Source organism: Kogia breviceps, chromosome 1 (assembly GCF_026419965.1).
Source record: "Kogia breviceps isolate mKogBre1 chromosome 1, mKogBre1 haplotype 1, whole genome shotgun sequence".
Lineage (NCBI taxonomy): Eukaryota > Metazoa > Chordata > Mammalia > Artiodactyla > Physeteridae > Kogia > Kogia breviceps.
Window position 1 is genome coordinate 39,365,540 of NC_081310.1, and position 21,770 is coordinate 39,387,309.

Here is a 21,770-nt window from a genome sequence, read left to right on the forward strand (position 1 = left end):
AACTAAAAATAAACAGCTTAGCTTGAGATTGGTTTGTATACCATAGTATAATTATAATTTCTAGCTCACTGTCCAACACTAAGTTAAATGAACCACCAGATAAAGTTAACATGTTAATTGTCTCCAGCAGTTCTCAGTATAATCTGTTGCGTGTATTCTAGTCTACTGAATAGTATAAAAAGAGTTGTCTGGTTGAAGTACAGTCAAAATTCTAGTTTCCAGAAGGAACATATCTTCTAGACTTTCCCACTCCTTCAGATTTGAGGGTTAGTTATAGTTCCCAGAATAGGAGATCTCTACATTACTAAACTAGTAATAAGATAGGCATGTCATATGGCATTTAGGCAAAGAGTAAGTGATGGCTATTTCTTTTTACTTGCAATGGTACATGATAGGTCACCATAACTTTACATATAAGGAAAAATAATGAACTAATAGTATTGATCTCCCTCTTATTCTGAAGTTTCAGGATACTTCAGGATCATGTAAAGAAAAGCAAAGCCACATGAGACTGTTAGGAAGTAGTCACGTGACTTAAAAAAGGACTAGGTGAAGGCTAAGAAACCTGGGCTCTGTTTACAGTTTAGCCACTCATGTGGCCTTGGGCACAAATTACTTGTTTGAATATCCCAAAATTGATTTACATATTTTATGTGGACTGTTATTATGAAAGAATAAGTGAAAGCATGTGTTAGAGTAACCCAAAAAATGAGTTATTAATTTATTACATATACACATATTTGTTTTAACACTTGTCAAATTTTGAATGACTGTTTACATTCTTAATGAGTTCCTTATGGACAAGGACTGTGAGTTAATCACCCTTGTATCCCCAGCGTCTAGCAGAGGCCCTGACACATACATTTTATTGAATCAAAGTTGTCTAACTTGCTTTATTTATAACTTTGTAGGTAAGTAAAAATTTTAAATGAGATTTAAGTTGAGATGCAATTTAGGGGAACCATCTAGAACTGTTTCTCAATTTTATCCTGGACCAACCAAAATATACATTTTACATAATACTTATTATACACACATGTAACTGAAACCAGATGTTCGGGAAACACCTTGCTCTGTGTGATGTCCTCTGATAAGTTCTATTGCATTATGTTTCATTCATTTAAAATAATGCTGGTGCAACCCACTGAAATGATTTTAGGATTCTTTAATGGGTTTTAAACCTGCAGTTTAAAAGATACCTCTCAAGAAGGCAAGCTCCATGGGAACAGGAACTTGATCATGTTCACTTCTGTATTGCTAGTTCTTAGCACATAATAGGTGTTCAATACATATTTCTTGAATGAGAGAAAGAATGGAGTTGCTTTCCCATGGGTCACGTTTAAGAACAGGACAAAGGGAAAAGCATTACATATTCCTTGCTACATTTCAGCTTATCAAGTATTTGAGTGATCTAAGTACAATATAATACAATACACTAAGCAACATGAAAGGTACAGAATTAAGACAGACTTTGTCTCAGATCTCATGCAGTTTTAGAACGCAATCCAGGAGGATAGTCAGGTACAAATAGGCCTTCTTAAAAGAAGTTTCAGGGTTTTACCAAAATTTTTATTTCACACAACTAAATTAAGTGCCTGATATGAGAGATTTTCCAGAACATGGTTTTCTGGTGTAGATGTGGTTCAGGACCAAGAATTGGCAGTACCCTGCCCCATTTATTTATCATCACTGGTAGAGTCAAACAGTGGCTTATATAAAATAGGGTTAGTCTTAAAAATATTCAAGGGGCATTCGGTTCACTGTTGATTTGACTTTTAAAAATCTGTTCTCCTTTAAATAACTTAATTCACAGTCATCCTATGTCTAGCTTGTTGTGGGTGGGTCTTAGAAATTAGATCCTTTGGTAAACATAATAATTTGTTTTTGAAAATTAGTTTGCATAGTTAATAAAGAGGAGGAACCTTTAGCTCTGTACAAAATACATGTCACCATATTTTCCTTAGTTTTTAGATTATCGTGTCAGTATGTAGTTAGGCATATTCACACTCATGAGATCAAGACAGTGCTTAGGTGCTTTTTAAGACTCAGTACAGTTCTTAAGAAGGCCAATCTTAGGCTAACTTTAAATTTTATCATCAAAACTGAGACTACAGAGTAAAAGAGGGTGCAGGCTCAATAGTATATTGAAGCAAACGTAAACTGGAACTGTCCCAGCAAACAAGGAAGTTTGGCTAGGCTAGCTTTTGTGCATATGTTTATGTTTGGCTACACTGTCTCAAAAAGAGAAAACATTTTTTTTTACAGAACATTTATAAAACTTGAAACACTATTAACTAAAAAATTACTGACAAATCTTTCATAATGAGGAGAGATTATGTACTCTAAAAAATTGAGACTTAATACCTACTGTTATCAACAATTTATAAATAACTAATGAAAATGTTTTTGATACATAAAGATTTTTTTTCTAAGACATAGAAAGTCGGCCATGTGCTTATTAGATAGTATTTTCAGGTAGTGAAAAGATTGGACATTTTCTTAGAAATAATTATAATGGAATAGAATCTATATATTTCTTATAAAGCAAATTAACAGACATAGCACTGGATATTCATGATTTCATCTAAAAAAGATACTAGAAAATCTCAGTTCATTCAGTGAGTTTTTATTGTCTCTCTGCTTTATGACTAGCTTGATGCTAAGGTACCATAGATAGCATTAAATATGATTTACTGTCAATATTAAATAGCATTTGCTGTAAGGTTATCTTGGGCTAAATCCAGGGGTACCAGAAAGACTTCATAAGGTAGTTTAACAGTGTGAGCATCAAGGACAGTTTTATATGAGATGACACTATAATAATTATCCCACAATCTCTACTAGTCAGTTTATTTTGGAATTTTAACTCAGTAATTGTAATGCCTTGTCCTAAACACCTTTTTTTGGGAATTAAGTAAAATGCTTACTTTTAATCCAGTGAACACTGGTTCTAGTTTATAGGGGAAACAGTCATACTTTATACTTAGATCATTTAATACTGCCTTTTAAGGACGTCAGACCCAGGCTCTAAGTGGTTATATTAAGTGTTTTAAGTTCCAGACTAGGGAGATAGCATTTATCATTGTTGTTGCTTTCAAACAGGAAGCATAACATTTTATTAAATGAATAAAGCAAATCACTGACTAAAATGAAGTTTAATGAAAGTTCTCTATCAGAAGAAGAACTTAACATTTTAATATGTGACTATAATATAGTACAGTCAGTTCACTTCTGTAAGCAATGCTTTAAAATAATAAATAGAAATATTTAGGCCAATTTTTGCATTGAAGCAAGATTGAGCTCAAAAGTTAACTATAGTTATTTATGTATTTATTGCCTTCCCACATATTTCAAGATGATAGCTTTTCTGTGAATGGTTTCCTCTTACCTTTTTATATTAATACTTTGGAGTGCTTTGATAAGCCTTCTAAGCTTCAGTGATACTGGCTGGTATCAAAGGCGGTAAAGCGTGTGTTAGTGGTCCTTCCTTGGCCCTCTTCTCTTTACTTACTTGCCACCTCCATGGACTTAGGAAGTACAAGACTATAAGGTCCTAGCACCAAAGTGAGATTGGTTCTCCAGCCCTCTGCTCATGTCCTTCATGAATATATAAGAATCCTATACAACCACTGCCTTGTGTACAGAGAGCTTTTACTCAGATCTGTACTTTTCAAGAATATAAATAATTGCTTATAGGAGTCTTAGAGTCAAATTAACTTTGCCATTGTTTGCTATTCAGTTTAGTGAGTCACTGCTCTTGGTAATTTGACATCAACTCCCAAAGATTCTTGAAAATTCTGAGAATTAACAGATAGCCAGAACCAATCTGCTTATTTACACGTGCATACGACCCTTTACCAATGTGTAGAACAGAGTAGGGAAGGATCGTATTATCAATATATGTGTTTGCTACTACTAATGCTTAATGTTTACTATAGGTCAAGCACTGTTCTAGGTACTTTATACATACTAATTTATTAATCCTCATAATAGTCCTCTGTGGAAGATACTATTTATTATCTCCATTTTATAAATAAGGACAGAGAGGATAAATATCTTTACCCAGATCACACAACTAGTAAATAATGAAGTCGAAATTTGAACCAAGGTGTTCTGGCTCCAGGATCTGAATGGGAATCAAACACTTTTTGAGACATATTGGGTATCTTTAAAAGTTATCAAATATCAGTGTGGGATGGGGATAGATTGGGAGTTTGGGATTGACATGTACACACTACTATATTTAAAATAGATAACCGGGGGCTTCCCTGGTGGCGCAGTGGTTGAGAGTCCGCCTGCCGATGCAGGGGACACGGGTTCGTGCCCCGGTCCGGGAAGCTCCCACATGCCGCGGATGCAGCTGGGCCCGTGAGACCACAAAAAAAAAAAAAAAAAAAAAATAGATAACCAACAAGGACCTGCTGTATAGCACAGGGAACTCAGCTCAATATTCTATAATAATCTAAATGGGAAAAGAATTTGAAAAAGAATGGATACTTGTATGGATATAACTGAATCACATTGCTGTACACTTGTAACTAACACATCATTGTTAATCAACTATACTCCAATATAAAATTTAAAACAATTTTAAAATAAAATTTAAAAAAACTTTTTTAAAGTTACCAAATATCTATGAAGAAAATAAGGCAAAGAACCCCCATCTCCTGACACTCAGCCCAGTGTCTTTCCACTGTAGTTCAAATGCTTCAGCGTTGTTTGTTGTAATGCTTGGATCAGCCTTTTTCTATCCAAGCAGTAAACTCTGAAGTAAATTCAAAGATAATAGAAGCAATACTCTTGTGATCCAGACTGGAACACAAGAACGTTGTGGGCTTTCCTGTTTGATCCTAAGAGAAAGATAGCCTTAGATTAAGCTAACCAAATGGTTTAGTAGGTGGTTGACATGGACATGTTGTGGTAGCTCTGCTGTTGTTTCGTGGTTCGAGAGATACTATTTTGTGGTAACAGCTGGCTGGTTTACTGTTTTCCTTTGGTATGTTGGGAAAAGTTTGAGAAGAATCAAACTGTAAACTTTCAAATGAAAACATCTGATTTTTCATATAATCCTTGAGGGATTGTATAGTTGTCAGCATTGGGTAAACTTGAATGTATAGTTTCCTTTAGTGGATCTGCCCCTAGTGTTCCATTTCACTCCTGCCTCACACAGCATGGCCCTGTGTGTAGGCTTTCTCTGCAGGGCTGGCCCCAGCATCATTATATATACCTCTTCATCCCAGCTTCTGCAGTTGTCTCAGAGCAATAGTTCAACTAGTCTCCTGAATACTTGTTGTATTCTTAGACTTGGACAAACTCTAGCAATAAAAGTGGTCTTTTCCCAATTCAAATAAAAAGCTAAGCCTTTAAATAAAATTGTCCTGTATTATCCATTTTTCCCAAGTATATAATTTCAAACTTTTGGCATCTGCTGCTATTTAGACAACAGAATCAATGAAGACATACCCAACAAAAATTAACAGAAATCTTGCTAACATCCAGTCATATCTAATTCAGCAGCTTGGTTTGTTTGTTTTTCATGGATACATTTTCTTGGCTGTGATTTCATGTTGCATATTTATATCTTCTGTTAGAAAATATCAATGTTTTATGGTTCTACAAAAGCATGAATTTCCACATAGCAAGTTTGAGAAGCTCTTTTGAGCTTTTTAGGGAGATTTTTATTCCAGAGATGCCATGTGAAATGTTTTGACAGTGGTAAATAATTTTTTAAAGTAATGACAAAGGATGGAAAACAAGTTAGAGGAGCATTGAGAAACACTACTATTAATTTCAAAAATCTTAAACTATGAGAGGATAGTAATTACATGAATAACTACCAACAGCAAATCATTGTAGGAGAGTTTCATAACTGAAATCATTCAGTAAAAGATTCAGTCCTCAAACACAGCCGGTGCTCCGTATCCGCAGATGCAGGGGTCTGACTGTACCACACCGTTTCAAATAAGGGACTTGAGAATCTGGGGGGGTTCTGGAACCAATCCCCCACGGGTGCCATGGGACTGCTGTACTTTTTCTGTTTGTTTACAGTTATATCGTTAAATCTCCAGTTAAAGTAGGCATCATCCATATTGTCTGCATAGCCTTGGCAGGACTTTGAGGCAGAAGGACTAGATAAGGCTTGCTGACCTTGAATTAAACACCTGTCTTCCACAGGCAGCCTGCCCAGTTTTTAAAGAGTGAGCCTTCCAGGCGTGTTCTCTGATAATAGAGCTAGGAAGCCCTAACAGAAACAAGAACATTTAGAGAGCATCTCTGTGGAAGGCTTACCCTCTTTTCTTTGGAGTCCATTCAGAAAAAAATCACACCAAAGGAGAACATCGCATTTACTTCATAAAATTTATTCAATAATGTGCTGCTGTTTATATATGAGCGGTGGTTGACCAGAATATGTATATTTAGAGGATATTTTTTTCCTAGTTTTTTTTTTTTTTTCAGTCTCACTGCATGGCTTGACAGATCTCAGTTCCCTGACCAGCGATTGAACCCAGGCCCTCGGTAGTGAAAGCGCAGAGTCCTAACGACTGGACTGCCAGGGAATTCCCTTTTTTTTTTTTTTTTTTCTGTTCTTGATATGATATTTGTTTATAGTCTGTTTTCTGCATGTTTTTGAAGGCAGCTATCTGGAATTAGGAATGTGGTCTGTAATTTGAGAAATAATCTATTTAAAGTTTTTGATTGGGGATAAGTATCTGCAGGAAATTTTGTCCTTGGAGGATTCATGATATTTAATAGAATAGTTTTTGTTTAGGTTTGCCAACTGTGAAAGTATATACTCTTCTACCATTTGGTACAAGTTAGTAGATCCTTTACTTCTACTCCTAGCATTTTTAAAACAGTTTTATTGAGATATAGTTCACATACCATATAGTTCACCCTTTGTGTATAATTCAGTGGATTTTGGTGTATTCAGAGTTTTACAACCATCATTGCATTCAATATTAGACATTTTTCATCACCCCAGAAAGAAACCCCATACCCATTGGCAGTCACTCCCCATTTCCCTGCAAACCTCCCAGTCATAAGTAGCCACTAATCTATTTTCTATCTGTATAAATTTACCTCTTCTAGGCATTTCATATAAATGGAATTATGCACTCTATGGTCTTTCGTGATTGACTTATTTCACCTAGCATAATGTTATCAAGGTTCATTCATTTGCTGCATGCATCAGTACTTCTTTCCTTTTTGTTGAGAAATAATACTACATTTTATAGATATACCACACTATTCATTCATCAGTTGAGGGACATTTGGGTTCTTTCCACTTTGTGGCTGTAGTGAGTAATACTACTGTGAACATTGATGACAAGTTTTTGTATGACTATATATTTTCATTTCTCTTGAGTATAAACCCAGGAGTGAAATTGTGGGTCATATAGTAACTTTAGGCTTAATATTTTTTTTTAGAAACTGCCAAATTTTTCCAAAACTGCTGTACCATTTTACATATATATTATGAAATATTACTTAGCCATGAAAAAGAATGAAATAATGCCATTTGCAGCAACACAGTGGACCTGGAGATTATCATACTAAGTGAAGTAATTCAGACAGAGAAAGACAAATATCATATATAGCTTATATGGAATCTTAAAAAAATGATACAAATGAAATTATTTACAAAATAGGCTTACAGACTTAAAAAACGAACTTAATGGTAACCGGGGGGGAAGGGTGGGGGGAGAAGATAGATTGGGAGTTTGGGATTGACATGTATACACTGTTGTGTTTAAAATAGATAACCAACAAGGACCTACAGTATAGCACAGGGAACACTGCTCAATATTCTGTAATAACCTAAATGGGAAAAGAATTTGAAAAAGAATAGATGCATGTATAACTGAATCACTGCTGTATGCTTGAAACTAACACAGTATTGTTAAGCAACTATACTCCAATATAAGATTTAAAAATTTTTAAACTAAAAATAATAATAAACAAAATTGCTGTACCATTTTAAAATCCCATCATCGGTGTATGAGGATTCCAGTTCCTCTGCATCCTTGTCAACACTTGTTATATCTGTCTTTTTGAATATAGTCATCTGAGTGGATGTGAAATGCATCTAATGGTAGTTTGTATTTGTCTTTCTTAGAGAAACACCTATTTAGATCCTTTGCCCATTTTTTAATTGGGTTATTTGTGGTGTTCTTGATTTCTAAGAGTTCTTTATATATTCTGGATATACATCCCTTATCAAATTTCTCCCAGTCTTTGGGTTGCTTTTTCACTTTACTTATGGTGTCTTTTGAATCACAAAATGTTTTAATTTTATGAAGTCCAATTTATTTTTTTATTTTGTTGCTTGTATATTTGGTGTCACAACTAAGAGACCATTGCCTAATTTAAGATCATGAAGATATACTTTTGTTATCTTCTACGAGTTTTATAGTTTTAGCTTTTACATTTAGATTTTTGATTCATTTCGAGTTAATCTTTGTATATGGTGTGAGGTAGGAGTCCCACTTCACTTATTTGCATGTGAATGTCCGGTTGTCACAGTCCCATTTCTTGAAAATACTATTTATTTCCCCCATTGAATTGTCTTGGCACCTTTGTTGAGAATCAGTTGACCATAAATATAAGGGTTTCTTTCTGAACTGAATTCTATTCCATTGGTCTGTATGTCTGTCCTTATGCCAGTTACACAGTGTGTTAATTACTGTAACCCTGTACTAAGTTTTTAAATCAGGAAATGTGAGTATTGCAACTTTTTCAAGATTGTCTTGGCTATCATGGATCTCTTGAATTTCCAGCATTAGCTTGTCAATTTCTGCAGAAAAGGCAGCTGGGATTTGGATAAGGATAGCAATGAATCAGGTCAATTCAGAGAGTACTGCAGTCCTAACAATATTAGGTCTTCTAATCTGTGAGCATGGAATGACTTTCCATTTATTTAGGTCTTTAAATTCTTTCTGTAATGTTTATAGTTTTCACTTACAAAGTTATGTAGTTCTTTGTTAAATTTATCTCTAAATATTTTTTACTGTAACTGTAAAGGGAATTGTTTTCCTAATTTCATTTTTGTATTGTTTACTGCTAGTATATAGAATTACAGTTGATGTTTGTATATTAATCTTGTACCCAGCAACCTTACTGAACTTGTTTATTATTATTGGTTTTAGTATTTTTTTAGTGGATTACTTATGATTTCCTTTACTACTTCTCCAATCTGAATATCTTTTATTTCTTTTTCTTCTCTATTTACCTTGGCTAGAATCTCCAGTACAGTGTTTCATAGAAGTGGCAAGAGCATATATACTTGTTTTGTTCCTGATCTTAGAGGGAACGCATTAAATCTTTCACCATTAAGTATGATGTGAGCTGTGAGTTTTTCATAGTTGCTCTTTAAAAAGTTGGGGAAGTTTCCTTATATTCCTAGTTTGCTGAGTGTTTTGATCATGAAAAGTGTTGTATTTTGTGGATTTTGTCCTTTACTTTAGTGCTATGGTATATTACATTAATTGATTTGGGGGATGTTAAATCCACTTTGCCTTCCTGGAATAAATACCAGTTGGTCGTGGTGTATAATCCTTTTTATATGTTGCTGAATTCAATTTGCTAGTATGTTGTTGAGGATTTTTGAGTCAGTATTCATACGAAATTGATCTGTAGTTTCCTTATGATGTCTTTGTCTGGTTTTGGTGTCAAATTAATGCTGGTTTCATAGAATGATTTGGAAAGAGTCACCTTTTCTTCTTTTGAGCAATTTATGAAGAATTAGTATTCTTGTTTAAATATGTGGTAGAATTCACCAAAATCATCTGGTTGTAGGCTTTTCTTTGAGGGTAGTTTTAAAATTACTAATTCATTCTCTTTTTTCATTCCCATTCATTATAGATCTATTCAGATTTTCTATCTCTTCTTGATTCAGTTTTGGTACTTTGTGTCTTTCCGGGAATTTATCCATTTCATCTCAGTTATCTAATCTGTTAGTATACAGTTGCTTATAATATTCTTTATAATCATTTTGTTTCTGTAAGGTCAGTAGCGATATCTAGTAATAGATTTCTAACTAGTAAATAGTTGCTTTGATCTAGAAAATAACTCAACATTTGGGGCCCTTTCTAAGGATAGAAGATACAAAGAACATGAAAAGCAAAGAACTATTGAGTCCCTCATTGTTATTGCTAACAGTGATAAGCAACATCAGCGTTAATTCCTGCGTGGCACAGAATATTGAGACAGCCTTTAGGAAACAAATAATGTTAAGAGCGGGTAACTTCTGCTTTTTAATACTGTTCAAAGGAATATCTCTGGGTTAAGAAATCCTTTTCCTAGCAACTTGCCAGCTGCCTAAACCTTGAGCAGAAACACTTCACCTGATTGCCCAACTTTCCATCTGAGAGTAGAGGTAACATTACCACTTGCAAAGCCTGTCAGATATTCATTTTTCATTGCAGTGTCTCAGCAATTCTTTAGAAACCTTATATAGGTCAGATCTCATTATAGTAAACTCCAAAGGACTGACCAGATTTTTAGATGGTACATTTCTCTCTAGTGTTTAAGTTTCTCTCATTTTATAGATTTTCCAGTTTATGAAATGTGTCAAAACATAACCTTTTATATGTAGAATGTAAAGTCTTGAATGCAGGGAAATTTCAGACTAAAGTATGTATATACGTATACACACACACACACACACACTCAGGCAACATACAGAAGTTCTAACATGGAAGAGATTATTTTCAACTGTGAAACAGCAGAGAATAAAAGATTTCTGAGTCCACGATCCCCACTCTGACAAGTACATTCCCATCCTAACCCTTTCTTTACTCTTTGGCTAAAAATAAGTGCATATTTGTTTTTAATCCATGAAAGACTTTCTGTCTCTTAATAAAACATTTAGATTCCCATTATGGAAATTTATTATAAAAGTACTTTCAGGGCTTTCCTAGTGGCGCAGTGGTTGAGAGTCCGCCTGCCAATGCAGGGGACGCGGGTTCGTGCCCCGGTCCGGGAAGATCCCACGTGCAGCGGAGCGGCTGGGCCCGTGAGCCATGGCCGCTGAGCCTGCGCGTCCGGAGCCTGTGTTCCGCAACGGGAGAGGCCACAGCAGTGAGAGGCCTGCGTATCGCAAAAAAAAAAAGTACTTTCAGAAGGCTGTTTACTGGTCAACAAAAGATAAATTGTTAAAATTAAGTGATACTATACATTAAGTGGAAATAAATGTTCAATTTACTAAGAGTTTAAAACCTTTTGATTATTGCAGACAACAATTTTGTATCTGTCTCTTTTTTAAAATATTCTACATTTTGAAAGAGAAGCACTCACACTGTAAAAAGAGAACAGGTAACTTTAAGTAGGAGCTGTCTGCATCCAGAACAAAAAGCCTGTTGGTGTCATTGTTAAGGAAATCAGTTAGTAGATCAAATTATTGGTTGTAAACAGTATAAGCAATGAGATTTCTCAATTGGAAGAGACAATTTAAGTCCTAGAAGTTGGCTGCCAAGGAAACCACTGACTGCAGTAGCCAAGATATAGAAGCAACCTAAATGTCCATCAGTGGATGAATGGATAAAGAAGATGTGGGGTGTGTGTATGTATGTATGTGTGTGTGTGTGTGTGTGTGTATATACACACACACACACACACACACTGGAATATTACTCAGCCATTTAAAAAAAGACTGAAATCTTGCAATTTGCAGCAATGTAAATAGTTCTGGAGGGTATTACGCTAAGTGAAATAAGTCAGAGAAAAACAAATTCCATATGACTTCACTTATATGTAGAATCTGAAAAAAAACCAAAAACAAATGAACAAACAAGACAGAACAGAAACAAACTCATAGATAGTAGTTGCCATAGGAGTGTGGGGTGGGAAGATAGATGAAATAGGTGAAGGGGGATTAAGAGATACAGACTTCCAGCTATAAAATAATGAAGTCATAGGGATGTGATGTCCACATAGGGAATATAATCAGTAATATTGTAATGACTTGGTATGGTGATGGATGGTAGCTGGTCTTATTGTGGTGATCATTTCATAACATATAAAAATATTGAATGACTGTGTTGTATACCTGAAGCTAATATAACATTCTATGTTAATTATAACTCAGTTGTTTGAAAAAGACTAGCAGACGTTTTATGCAGACTAGCATGATCAGCTTGTGGTATTTTCTACTCTCTTTCTGTAAGAGGCAGGGGAGAAAGGAGGAGGATAGCAGGAAACTTGGAAAGGCATCTTTTCTGTTGGAAGGAGACAAGTAGATCGTTCTCTTTGGTTCCCCCTAACTTTTTATTTTGAAAATGTTTAAATCTTCAAAAAAAGTGAAAGAAGAGTACGTCTTATGTACTCTTCACCTAGATTCACCAGTTTTTAACTATATTTGTTTTCTTTTACCCTCTTCTACACACACACACACACACACACACACAGAAAATGTCACAACCATTATAACATTTCATTTCTAAATACTTCAACATGTATTTCCTAAAAAGACATTGTCTACTTAACCACAGTACTATTTACCAAACCCAAGAAGTTTTCAGTTGATACAATAATTTATCTAATGAACAATCCATATTAATATTTCCCCCAATTATCCCAATAATGTCTTTGGCTTTTTGTTCTTTTTAAATCTAGAATCCAGTCAGGGCTCCTTCGTTGTATATATTGATAGTTATCGTGTCCTTTTAATCTTCCTTAAAGAATAGCCGCCCTTCTTTTGACTTTAATGTTATTGTTTTTTTAAAGACCAGGCTGCTTTTCTTATAGAATGTCCCACAATCCAGGTTTATCTGATTTTTCCTTATGATTATATTCTGTTTAATATATTTGACAAGAAAACTAACAAAGGAAATGCTTTCTATTTCATCATATCAGGAGGCACATAACATCAGTTTGTCCAACTGTTGATGACACTCAGTTTAATCACTTAGATAAGATGATACCATAATTTTCCATTGCTAAGGTATCTTTTCTCCTTATAATTTAGGAAAATGTGGGGTTGATACTTTAAGACCATGGGAACATTGTTCTCCAACAACCTGCTTTCAATGGTTTTAGCATCCATGATCCTTGCCTGCATCAGCTAGAGGTGCAAAGTTATTTAATTCTGCCTTTACTTCATATTTATTAGGTGACTTTCCTCTGTAAAAAGAGCTTTCTCTCCTTTCACTTTTTATTTTTCTATTCTGTTTTGTTTGTTTGGGAGTTTTTTGTTTGTTTGGTATTACTGCGGACTCAGATTATTTGTTATTCAATATGCTATAGTCCATTATTGTCGTTATTCTTTTTCATATTCAGATTTTCCCAAAGTTGACCGATGAAAGCACCATCAAACCAGCCTCTGTATCATTTTGCCATGTCTCCATTTTTCTTTTCCTTTTGTTCGTCTAACATATCCTAGAAATTACTCCCTATCAGTTTTTCAAGAGTATCCCCCTTCTTTTTATGGTTTTGTAATATTCCAAATATTGTTTATCATAGTTTATTCAACCAGTACCTTATAGGTGCACATTTAAGTTGTTACCAGTATTTTGCTAATACAGATAATGCTGCTGCTTGTGTTTTATATATATGCAGCGTATTCTTTTAAGATAGTATATATGTTCAAATAAATTGAAGCCTGTTAAGCTAAGAGAATATAGTATTTTACTTTAACATTTTTCTAATTATAAAAGTTGGTAATACACATAATTCATAAAATTCAGAAAAACAGTCCTGAAATGTGTGGAGTTAAAAGTGAAAGTATTCCTTTACACACCTGTATTCCCACCCCTGCACTATATCAACTCTCCTCCCCCAAACTTAACAGTTTGATCTGTAATGCTTCAAACTTTCTTTTGTTGTAATTGGTGGTGGTTTTATTTTTCCGTATTTAGCATGTAAACATACACTCAGGGCCAATTTATTTAACTTACAAAAATGTGATCTTGCTACAGATAATGTATTATGACCTGGTGTTTTTACTTTATGTGTCTTAGATATCTTTTTATGCCCTTACGTATTGAGTTAACTCATTTATTTCAGTAGCTGTATGATAGTTCATAATATGGATTTACCATCGTTTATGTAGCCATTTTCCTATCAATATTTAGATTGTTTCCAGTTTTTCAGTGCTATAGACAACTGCAGTTAATACCCTGGAACATGTCTCTGCCTATGTTCAAGCATGTCTGTAGGCTAGATTCCAGGAGGTGGAATGGTTAATTAATTGTCATTGATTCACATTTCTGTAGTATCTTCCTGACATCCTTACCAACACTAAGTATTAGCAATATTTTGTATATTTGCCAATACAAGGAATAATAATTTAAAAAAAAAAAAAGTAGGGAATTCCCTAGCGGTCCAGTGGTTAACACTCCGCACTTTCACTGCCTAGGGCCTGGGTTCAGTCCCTGGTCAGGGAACTAAGATACCGCCAGCTGAGCGGCCAGAAAAAATGAATGGTAAGTTATTGTTTTAATTAGCATTTTTCTGTTACTAGGGAGATCTGTTTACTAGTCCATGTTTGTTATCCACTGATTTCTTCTATGATTGCTCACTTTTGTCTGTGGGAGTTTTTTTTTTTTTTAGTGGAGTTTTTGTATATAGTATTCCTTGCTGTCTGAACTTTTGCTGCCCAAATTCTGGAATGAAATAGATTTGGATAAATGTTTTGAGAAATCCCTTATGTACCCTCGCTACTCTCCATCCAAAATCAAATTGATTCAGATAAAAAGGTGTCACTCACCTTCCTAACTTGCCATCTAAATTCAGACTGTCCAAAATCAGGAATCAAATAGGATGAGATAGAGAGGAAGATTTGTATTCTCATTCTAATCTTAGTGTTAACAACCTTTTTCTCCCTGTGTATTATTTATCTTTTGTTCTTGTTTGTGTAGTTTTACACAATAAAAAGTTGTAGGGCTTCCCTGGTGGTGCAGTGGTTGAGAGTCCGCCTGCCAATGCAGGGGACATGACGGGTTCATGTCCCAGTCCGGGAAGATCCCACATGCCACAGAGCGGCTGGGCCCATGAGCCATGGCCGCTGAGCCTGCATGCCCAGAGCCTGTGCTCCACAACGGGAGAGGCCACAACAGTGAGAGGCCCGTGTACCGCAAAAACAAAAAAAAATTGTAAATGTTTATGTTAAATATCTGTTGTTTTCCTCTATAGTAGGTTTTGCTTTACTTAGGTTGGCTTTTCCCATCTAAGATTTTTTTTTCTTTATTTTTAAAACTTATTACAGAATACTGAGCAGAGTTCCCTGTGCTATACAGTAGGTCCTTGTTGGTTATCTCTTTTAAATATAGCAGTGTGTACATGTCAATCCCAAATCCCAGTCTGTCCTTCCCCCCTGGGAACCATAAGTTCATTCTCTTAAGTCTGTGAGTCTGTTTCTGTTTTGTAGATAAGTTCATTTTAAGATTTTTAAAATCTGTTTTGTTTTCTTCTGTATGATTATTTTTAGAAACACTGAAAGTTTTAGGTGTGTGAAATGTATTTTTATGCATAGTCAATTTTATCAACACATTTATAATAACTTATTCTTTATCATAAATTTTAAATACTACCTTTTTCATATACCATATTCTTATGTATACAAGGATGTTCCTGCAACAGTACCATACTGTTTGAATGATTATTTTGATATCTAGATGAGACAGTCCCTTGTTCTTTTTTAAATGTTTCTTGTTTATTATTAATTTTTCTTCCAGTAACATTTTAGGGGGAAAAGTCTCCCTTATCATTTATGCTTCCTCCAGCAGTGTATGAGAATGTGCATTTTCCCAGGTCTGGGAGAAACTGGCTTGACGGTCTGAAGCCAAGTTAAGACTTGAATAAGCCTAGAAAAATTAAAATCAAATCATATACCCTCTAACCTGGGAGAAATTAAATAGGTTTGTAACACTGTTAAGTGTTACCTAATTGTTTGTTTAGCATTAACTCCTTTACGTTCTAGGTGTAACCCTCTCCCCTCCACACTAACCCCTTTCACAGTCATCTCACAGAATTTCACATCACATTACTTGTGTACATCCACTTCCCTCTACCTGACATTTCTTCTCATTCCCCACCACCTCCCCCCAGCAACCTCACTTTACCCTCCATATTTTCTGTGTGGGGAAATCTCATTTGTTCCTAAAAACTCAGTTCAGTTATTGCCTTTTCTGGGAAGTTTTTCTTCATGCCAACAGTATGAAGATTGTTCTAATCTTTGTGTCTCATATTATTTATTCCTAATATTATCATTATCTAACTTTGAGCTGAATCAGGACATACATGCCAAATGCTTTTGAAAAAGAATAAAATATCCCTGTCTTCAGGGAGCATACCAGAGAATGAAAGGGAACACTTAAGACAGAAGAAAAATAGGTATGAACACAGATATTATATGTGATTCTTTAAGAAGTCACTAACAGGAGAGCTTTTATATCACTTTTTTCCCCAACTTAACCAGGTTTAGATTTTATGGCTTATGAGCTAAGCCTTAGGTAAGGTGCTTATACACAAACTGAGATATTCATTTGAATTCCATATGGGATGTGGCATAAGCAAAGGCACAGAGTTAGGACTGAATGTGTCATTATCATGGGAGTTTCAGACCTGTAAGGAAAATACCAAGAAATGGGATTAGAAAGGCCTAAATATTCAGTAAAAGATTTGGAAAGTAGTAGCCTCCTATAACGTGGATTTGAATTATAAATGAACAAATATTCTGAATCTTTTTCTTTTTTTCTTCAGTATTGGATGAACGAATACACCTCATCCATCGGAATTGGAGTTTTTCATTCAGGAATTGAAGTATATGGCAGAGGTACGTGTACACACAGTCTAAATATACTTTCTGAAGATTTTTTCTCATTTTAAAGGAGTTGCAAAATCATGACTGTAGCTCTTCTTTTTTTTAAAAGTACTTCCATACTTTATTGTAAAAAGTAGAAGGAAATCTCCCCATATTTGTTTATACTGTATTTTGGAAAAATGCCCAAAGTGGAATGTATCTGAGGAGAAAGTACTCAAAGTACACAAGTGTACATTGATTTGGTTATCTTTTATTCTAGGTACTATGTCTTAAAAAATATTTTCCTTTCGAGATTGTTATACTCTGACAGTTTTGCTTTAATATGTATTGGCATTCCTAAGAAACCTTGCACTTTGAAAAAATAGTGTGATAAAAATAATCATTTTGGTTGGAAAAGGTTTGGTGCTAGAATGTCAAACTTGAAATACCAATTTCCTGAGGGAATTTCAGTAACAAATTTGTTTTTGTAGACCTACAAATATATAAAGTTTAAAAATATCGCTGAGTAAATCCTGCCTTTGATTACATCTAGCTTTTTGCTTAAGAGTGATGGCCTTTGTCATTAACTCAGCCCTTTTTAGTTTTTATTACCCTTCATTATGATAAACATAACTGGAGCCACTCAAATCAAGCAGCTGTTCCAACAGTTTTTTCCTTTGTTCTAATTCTCTCTTGATACAAGATAATCTCCTGATCAAGTTGTAAGTAGAATGTTCTGCATAAGACACATTGCTGATTTCATCAGGTTGTAATAATATACTAGTTTGAATTATAAACTCACCATATAGCAGAAATGCTTTTATTTGCTTCAGCTAGGAAGTCTTTGCTATAATGTTACTGCAGTTTACTCCCAGTTACCCCTAAAGACTACATACCAACTTTAGCTAATACAAAGAAAAGGCTCATTTACTTAAATGTGTCAGTGTGGTATTTTACTGTCCCTTTTTATATGCTAAATTAACTGCTTCTAGGTGCAGTGTACCATATTAAACGTTGGCTATAAAGATCTGCCACATAAGCTCCATTTTACCTGAAAGACTGCATCTACCAGATAATTCCAAAAAGCAGTGAGGTTTGTGCTGAAAGTTCCAGTGGTTGGAGTATCGATATGGGTGAAATGGTAGTCTGTGGGTTTGCTCCCTGTTTGATTTGGCTTTTGCCAAAGTTGCATGTATATTCATTCCCTTTTAACTGAATTTGTATGGTGTGTTACAGTTTGTTTTTTTAAGTGCCATCGAATTTTGAACCACATGACCATGCTGCTCTGAGGTAGATTGGAGCATAAGACATTTTCTCCATTTTTCAGATGAAAAAACTAAAGCTCAGACCTGCTGAAAGTCATACTGCTAATTAACAGAACTAGGACTTGAACCCAAGTATTCTTATATACTAGTCCATTATCCTTTTATCTGCCTAATCATTGCTCCCATTCATAAAATGACTTAGGAATAATTAGAAACATGGCTCAAAACAGCAAAGCCAGGGCCAAATACATTCCTAAAAGTGAATTATTGCTTCTTGAATAGAAGAATAAGTGGGTCTACAACTTTCCTTACTATAATTGAGAAAGTTGAAAATCGAAATACGACCTTTCCACGTCTAACCTTATCTACAGTGTTTTATAAAATTCTCTCATTAAATTTTTAATGTATGTTTTAGAATTAGATGCTAAATACTTTCTTATTCTACATTATTGCTTTTTTTTCCTGAAAGGTCTGAATCAAAAGTAAATGTATTGTAGAATTGCCTTTTTCTTTCCCGTGCTTTGTTCTGACCTTATAAGATTGTATTTAATAAATTTTAAGTGACAAGATTAATTTAAGCATTTGTTTGGAATTCTTTAAGATTTGCCACTTAAATATCGAAGTATCTAGTACCAGAATTGTAGCCAGAAATTTTATTTCCTTCCTGATTTGAAACCATTCTCCATTTTTGTTCTGAATGAGAGTTTGTATCTGATGAGGCTGGACGTACATTCACTGTAGTACAGGTAGCTCTCTCCTAGCTTAAAGATGTGCTGTGGAAAGTGTGTGTGTCTTTATGTGTGCGTGGGTGTGTATGTTAATTTTGCAGCTTATCTCTTCTTGAATGAGGGGAATTGAATTCAGTTTTTCTGGTTTGCTAATATTTTTTCCCTCTTACTCAAAGATAAACCAAGAGTCTTCATCCCAGGAACCATGAAAACTCATTGTTATTAGACAGTTTTTCCAGCAAAGTCCAGGTTTGAAATTTGATCACTTTAATTTAGAAAGTGGCAAAACACAGAACTGACCACCTACATACTTTGGCGTGATAGGTAAATGTAGGGACTTTTTGCACCTTTGAGTGTTAGTCTCCTCTAGCCAATGTAAAGTAAATATAGAAGTCAGGATTACCTTTGAGTGTCTTTTGTTATTAGAGTTTCAAGTCCTTTATGTCAAGCTGTTCTATACAAGTAATAGGTAAATAAGATGTTTGTGAAAGCATTACTAAATTGAAAAATCTTTAGATGGTATCATTATTATCCTCATCATTTATTAAATCTAATTCAGCATACTGGTTAAGTTTTATGTGATAAATACTAAAAATCATGAGTTTTCTCTTTTCAGAATTTGCTTATGGTGGCCATCCTTACCCCTTTTCTGGAATATTTGAAATTTCCCCAGGAAATGCTTCTGAACTAGGAGAAACATTTAAATTTAAGTAAGTAGGGAGGATAATTTTTATTACGCTGTCTTAGATGCCAAAGCTTATTTTCAGGCATACAGAATTCATTCTGTAGATTAAAATCTAGGAACTTAAAATGTTTCTTTTATGTTGTTTTAGTTGCCAACACTTTAAAATCAAATCTAAATTGTTGTGTAAAGATAGTAATCAACCAAATAAAGTGCCTGAAATAAGCAAGTCTGTTGCTCTTATTCAGGACCCACAACAGTTACTGTGTCTGCTTTTAAAATGTTTTTACCTGGTATAAGATTCTGCTTTAGAAAACATTTCCTATATAATGATTGCTTCCCCTCAGTCTCCTATTTGGGGGGAGATGGAGGAAAGTTTTATTGTGACCTACTTAACATTCTTAAAAATCTCTTCATTTTCCCAATGAAAGGGACACTGTTTACAAACTTGAAATAACTAAACTAAAATAATTTGAACAGATTAGCCAAGAAACTGTTGTTTAAGGTATGTGTATTATATGTATTGATAAACCTAAAATGTATGGATCTGAGTGTACTGTGGAGCCTTATGTGTAGTAAACAGCACTGAAAACCTGAATGCTAATAATCAAATTTCCATTCCTTAATTGAGTTTCGTATTTAAAGTGATATTTAGAATCTTAGTTTCAAGGAACTTTAAAGAAACTTCTGGACCTGTAATAGTTAACTTGCCAAGTGAAAAATACTGAAATGAGGTTATAACATTGAAATTCAGTATAAGGCTGTATCTTTTTATCACTACTGAGTTAATGATTCTCTTAACCTATAACTAATTTGAAATATTTACACACAGAAGTGCTATAATGCCAGCCTGAATCCATTCCTTAGGTCTCCCTTTGGTCAAAACTGCTAGATAAAAGAATTTTCTAAGTATTGTCAGCTTTCTTGGATACCTGACTTGTATCTGACTAAAATTATACTCTCTATTGAATGATGTCTATTGCATTTCCAGGGTAGTAGTTTGGGAGTGGTGGCGGGGCTGGTTGCCTTTTTGGGTTTGGTGTATTGTTTTTTTGGTTTGGTGTATTGTTCTGGGGGGTTTGGGGTTTATAACGCTTTTTTAAAAATTAGTCATCTGACAGTCATAACTTAAAAGATTATTTCTAAGTGAGAATATGACCAGCCATTTGATGGTGAGTGTAATTAAGCAAGAATATTTGCAGCATGGATCTGGTTCTCTAATAATGTAACTGCTAATGTAATAGTAATAAAAATAACTGATACTATATTTTTAATATGACACTGTTTAATAAAGAAAATGACTTATTTTGCATTTGTATTATTTAGAAGTGGTATACTTAAGAGTTTATTGCTTTTTAAAAGTAGAAAATAATTGAAATTATTAAAATACCTCATTTACCTTTTAGTCTTCTTACAGTAACCCTGCTTTGTTACATCAGTCATAATATTCCTGGCAATAAGCATTTCTGGAAATGAGTCTTTAAGCATGCCTATAATACCTATAACTCACGCAGCTATATTCTTTTTTTTCTCTTTTTTTTCTTTTTCTTTTTTTTTGTTCTTTAAGAGAAGCTGTTGTTTTAGGGAGCACCGACTTCCTAGAGGATGATATAGAAAAAATTGTAGAAGAATTGGGAAAAGAATACAAAGGCAACGCTTACCATTTGATGCATAAAAACTGCAATCACTTTTCTTCGGCTTTATCAGAGGTAAGTTAAATTTTATTCTAAAAGTTCTTCAAATAAATAACACTAGTATATTTACTGTCCCACTATATTTAATCAATTATTTTTTTCTGATTATTTATGTTGTGTAATATATGGTATTTTATTTCTTTTATGTGAATATTTCTTTTATATGAGTGACCTTTCCAAAGTTGGTAACTTTAGAGTCAGCACAGCTTTAAACTGTAATTCTGTTCATGACTTTGCAGTGAGTAGAGTGGATACAATAACGGGTCTCTTCTTACTCTAATTTGTTTCATCACAATCTTATATTTTCACTTAAAAATTAATGCCTAGGGGGTTGGGGAAGAAAATAATAAAAATTTTAAAAATTAATGCTTAAGTGACTTTTTCTTAGCCACTATGATTTCTCTTATCCTAAATTTTAGTTGCCAACTTGAAATTTTTCTGGCTCTTACTTAATAAGTAATTCATTTCTCCTATCTTGAAATTTTACTCTGCCAGTTTATTGCCTTCCCAGTTTTTGAATGCCAAGCAGAAAACCAAAAGTAGATCCAAATTAAAGGACTTTTAAAAAGAAAATGACGGGAAGAAAGCAAACGATTATAAAATCAGGTCTGGAGAATTAAATAGCGCTTGAAACAGCTTCCCAGCTTTCTGACCCTTAACAGA

The 21,770-nt window shown here is 34.3% G+C and overlaps 1 protein-coding gene across 8 annotated transcripts in view; it reads left to right on the plus strand.

Annotated features, from left to right (window-relative positions):
* DESI2 (desumoylating isopeptidase 2) overlaps positions 1-21,770 on the plus strand; it is a 41,877-nt gene that overhangs the window by 10,950 nt on the left and 9,157 nt on the right. For 5 of the 8 annotated variants that reach the window (XM_059068192.2, XM_067030738.1, XM_059068210.2 and 2 more), the window contains 3 exons: positions 16,699-16,771; positions 19,348-19,441; positions 20,981-21,122. In XM_059068192.2, coding sequence (XP_058924175.1) covers positions 16,699-16,771; positions 19,348-19,441; positions 20,981-21,122 — 309 coding nt within the window. Of the gene's footprint in view, positions 1-14,362; positions 14,421-16,697; positions 16,772-19,347; positions 19,442-20,980; positions 21,123-21,770 lie in introns of those variants that run through there. The other 3 variants (XM_067030740.1, XM_067030747.1, XM_067030745.1) reach the window with 3 other exon arrangements.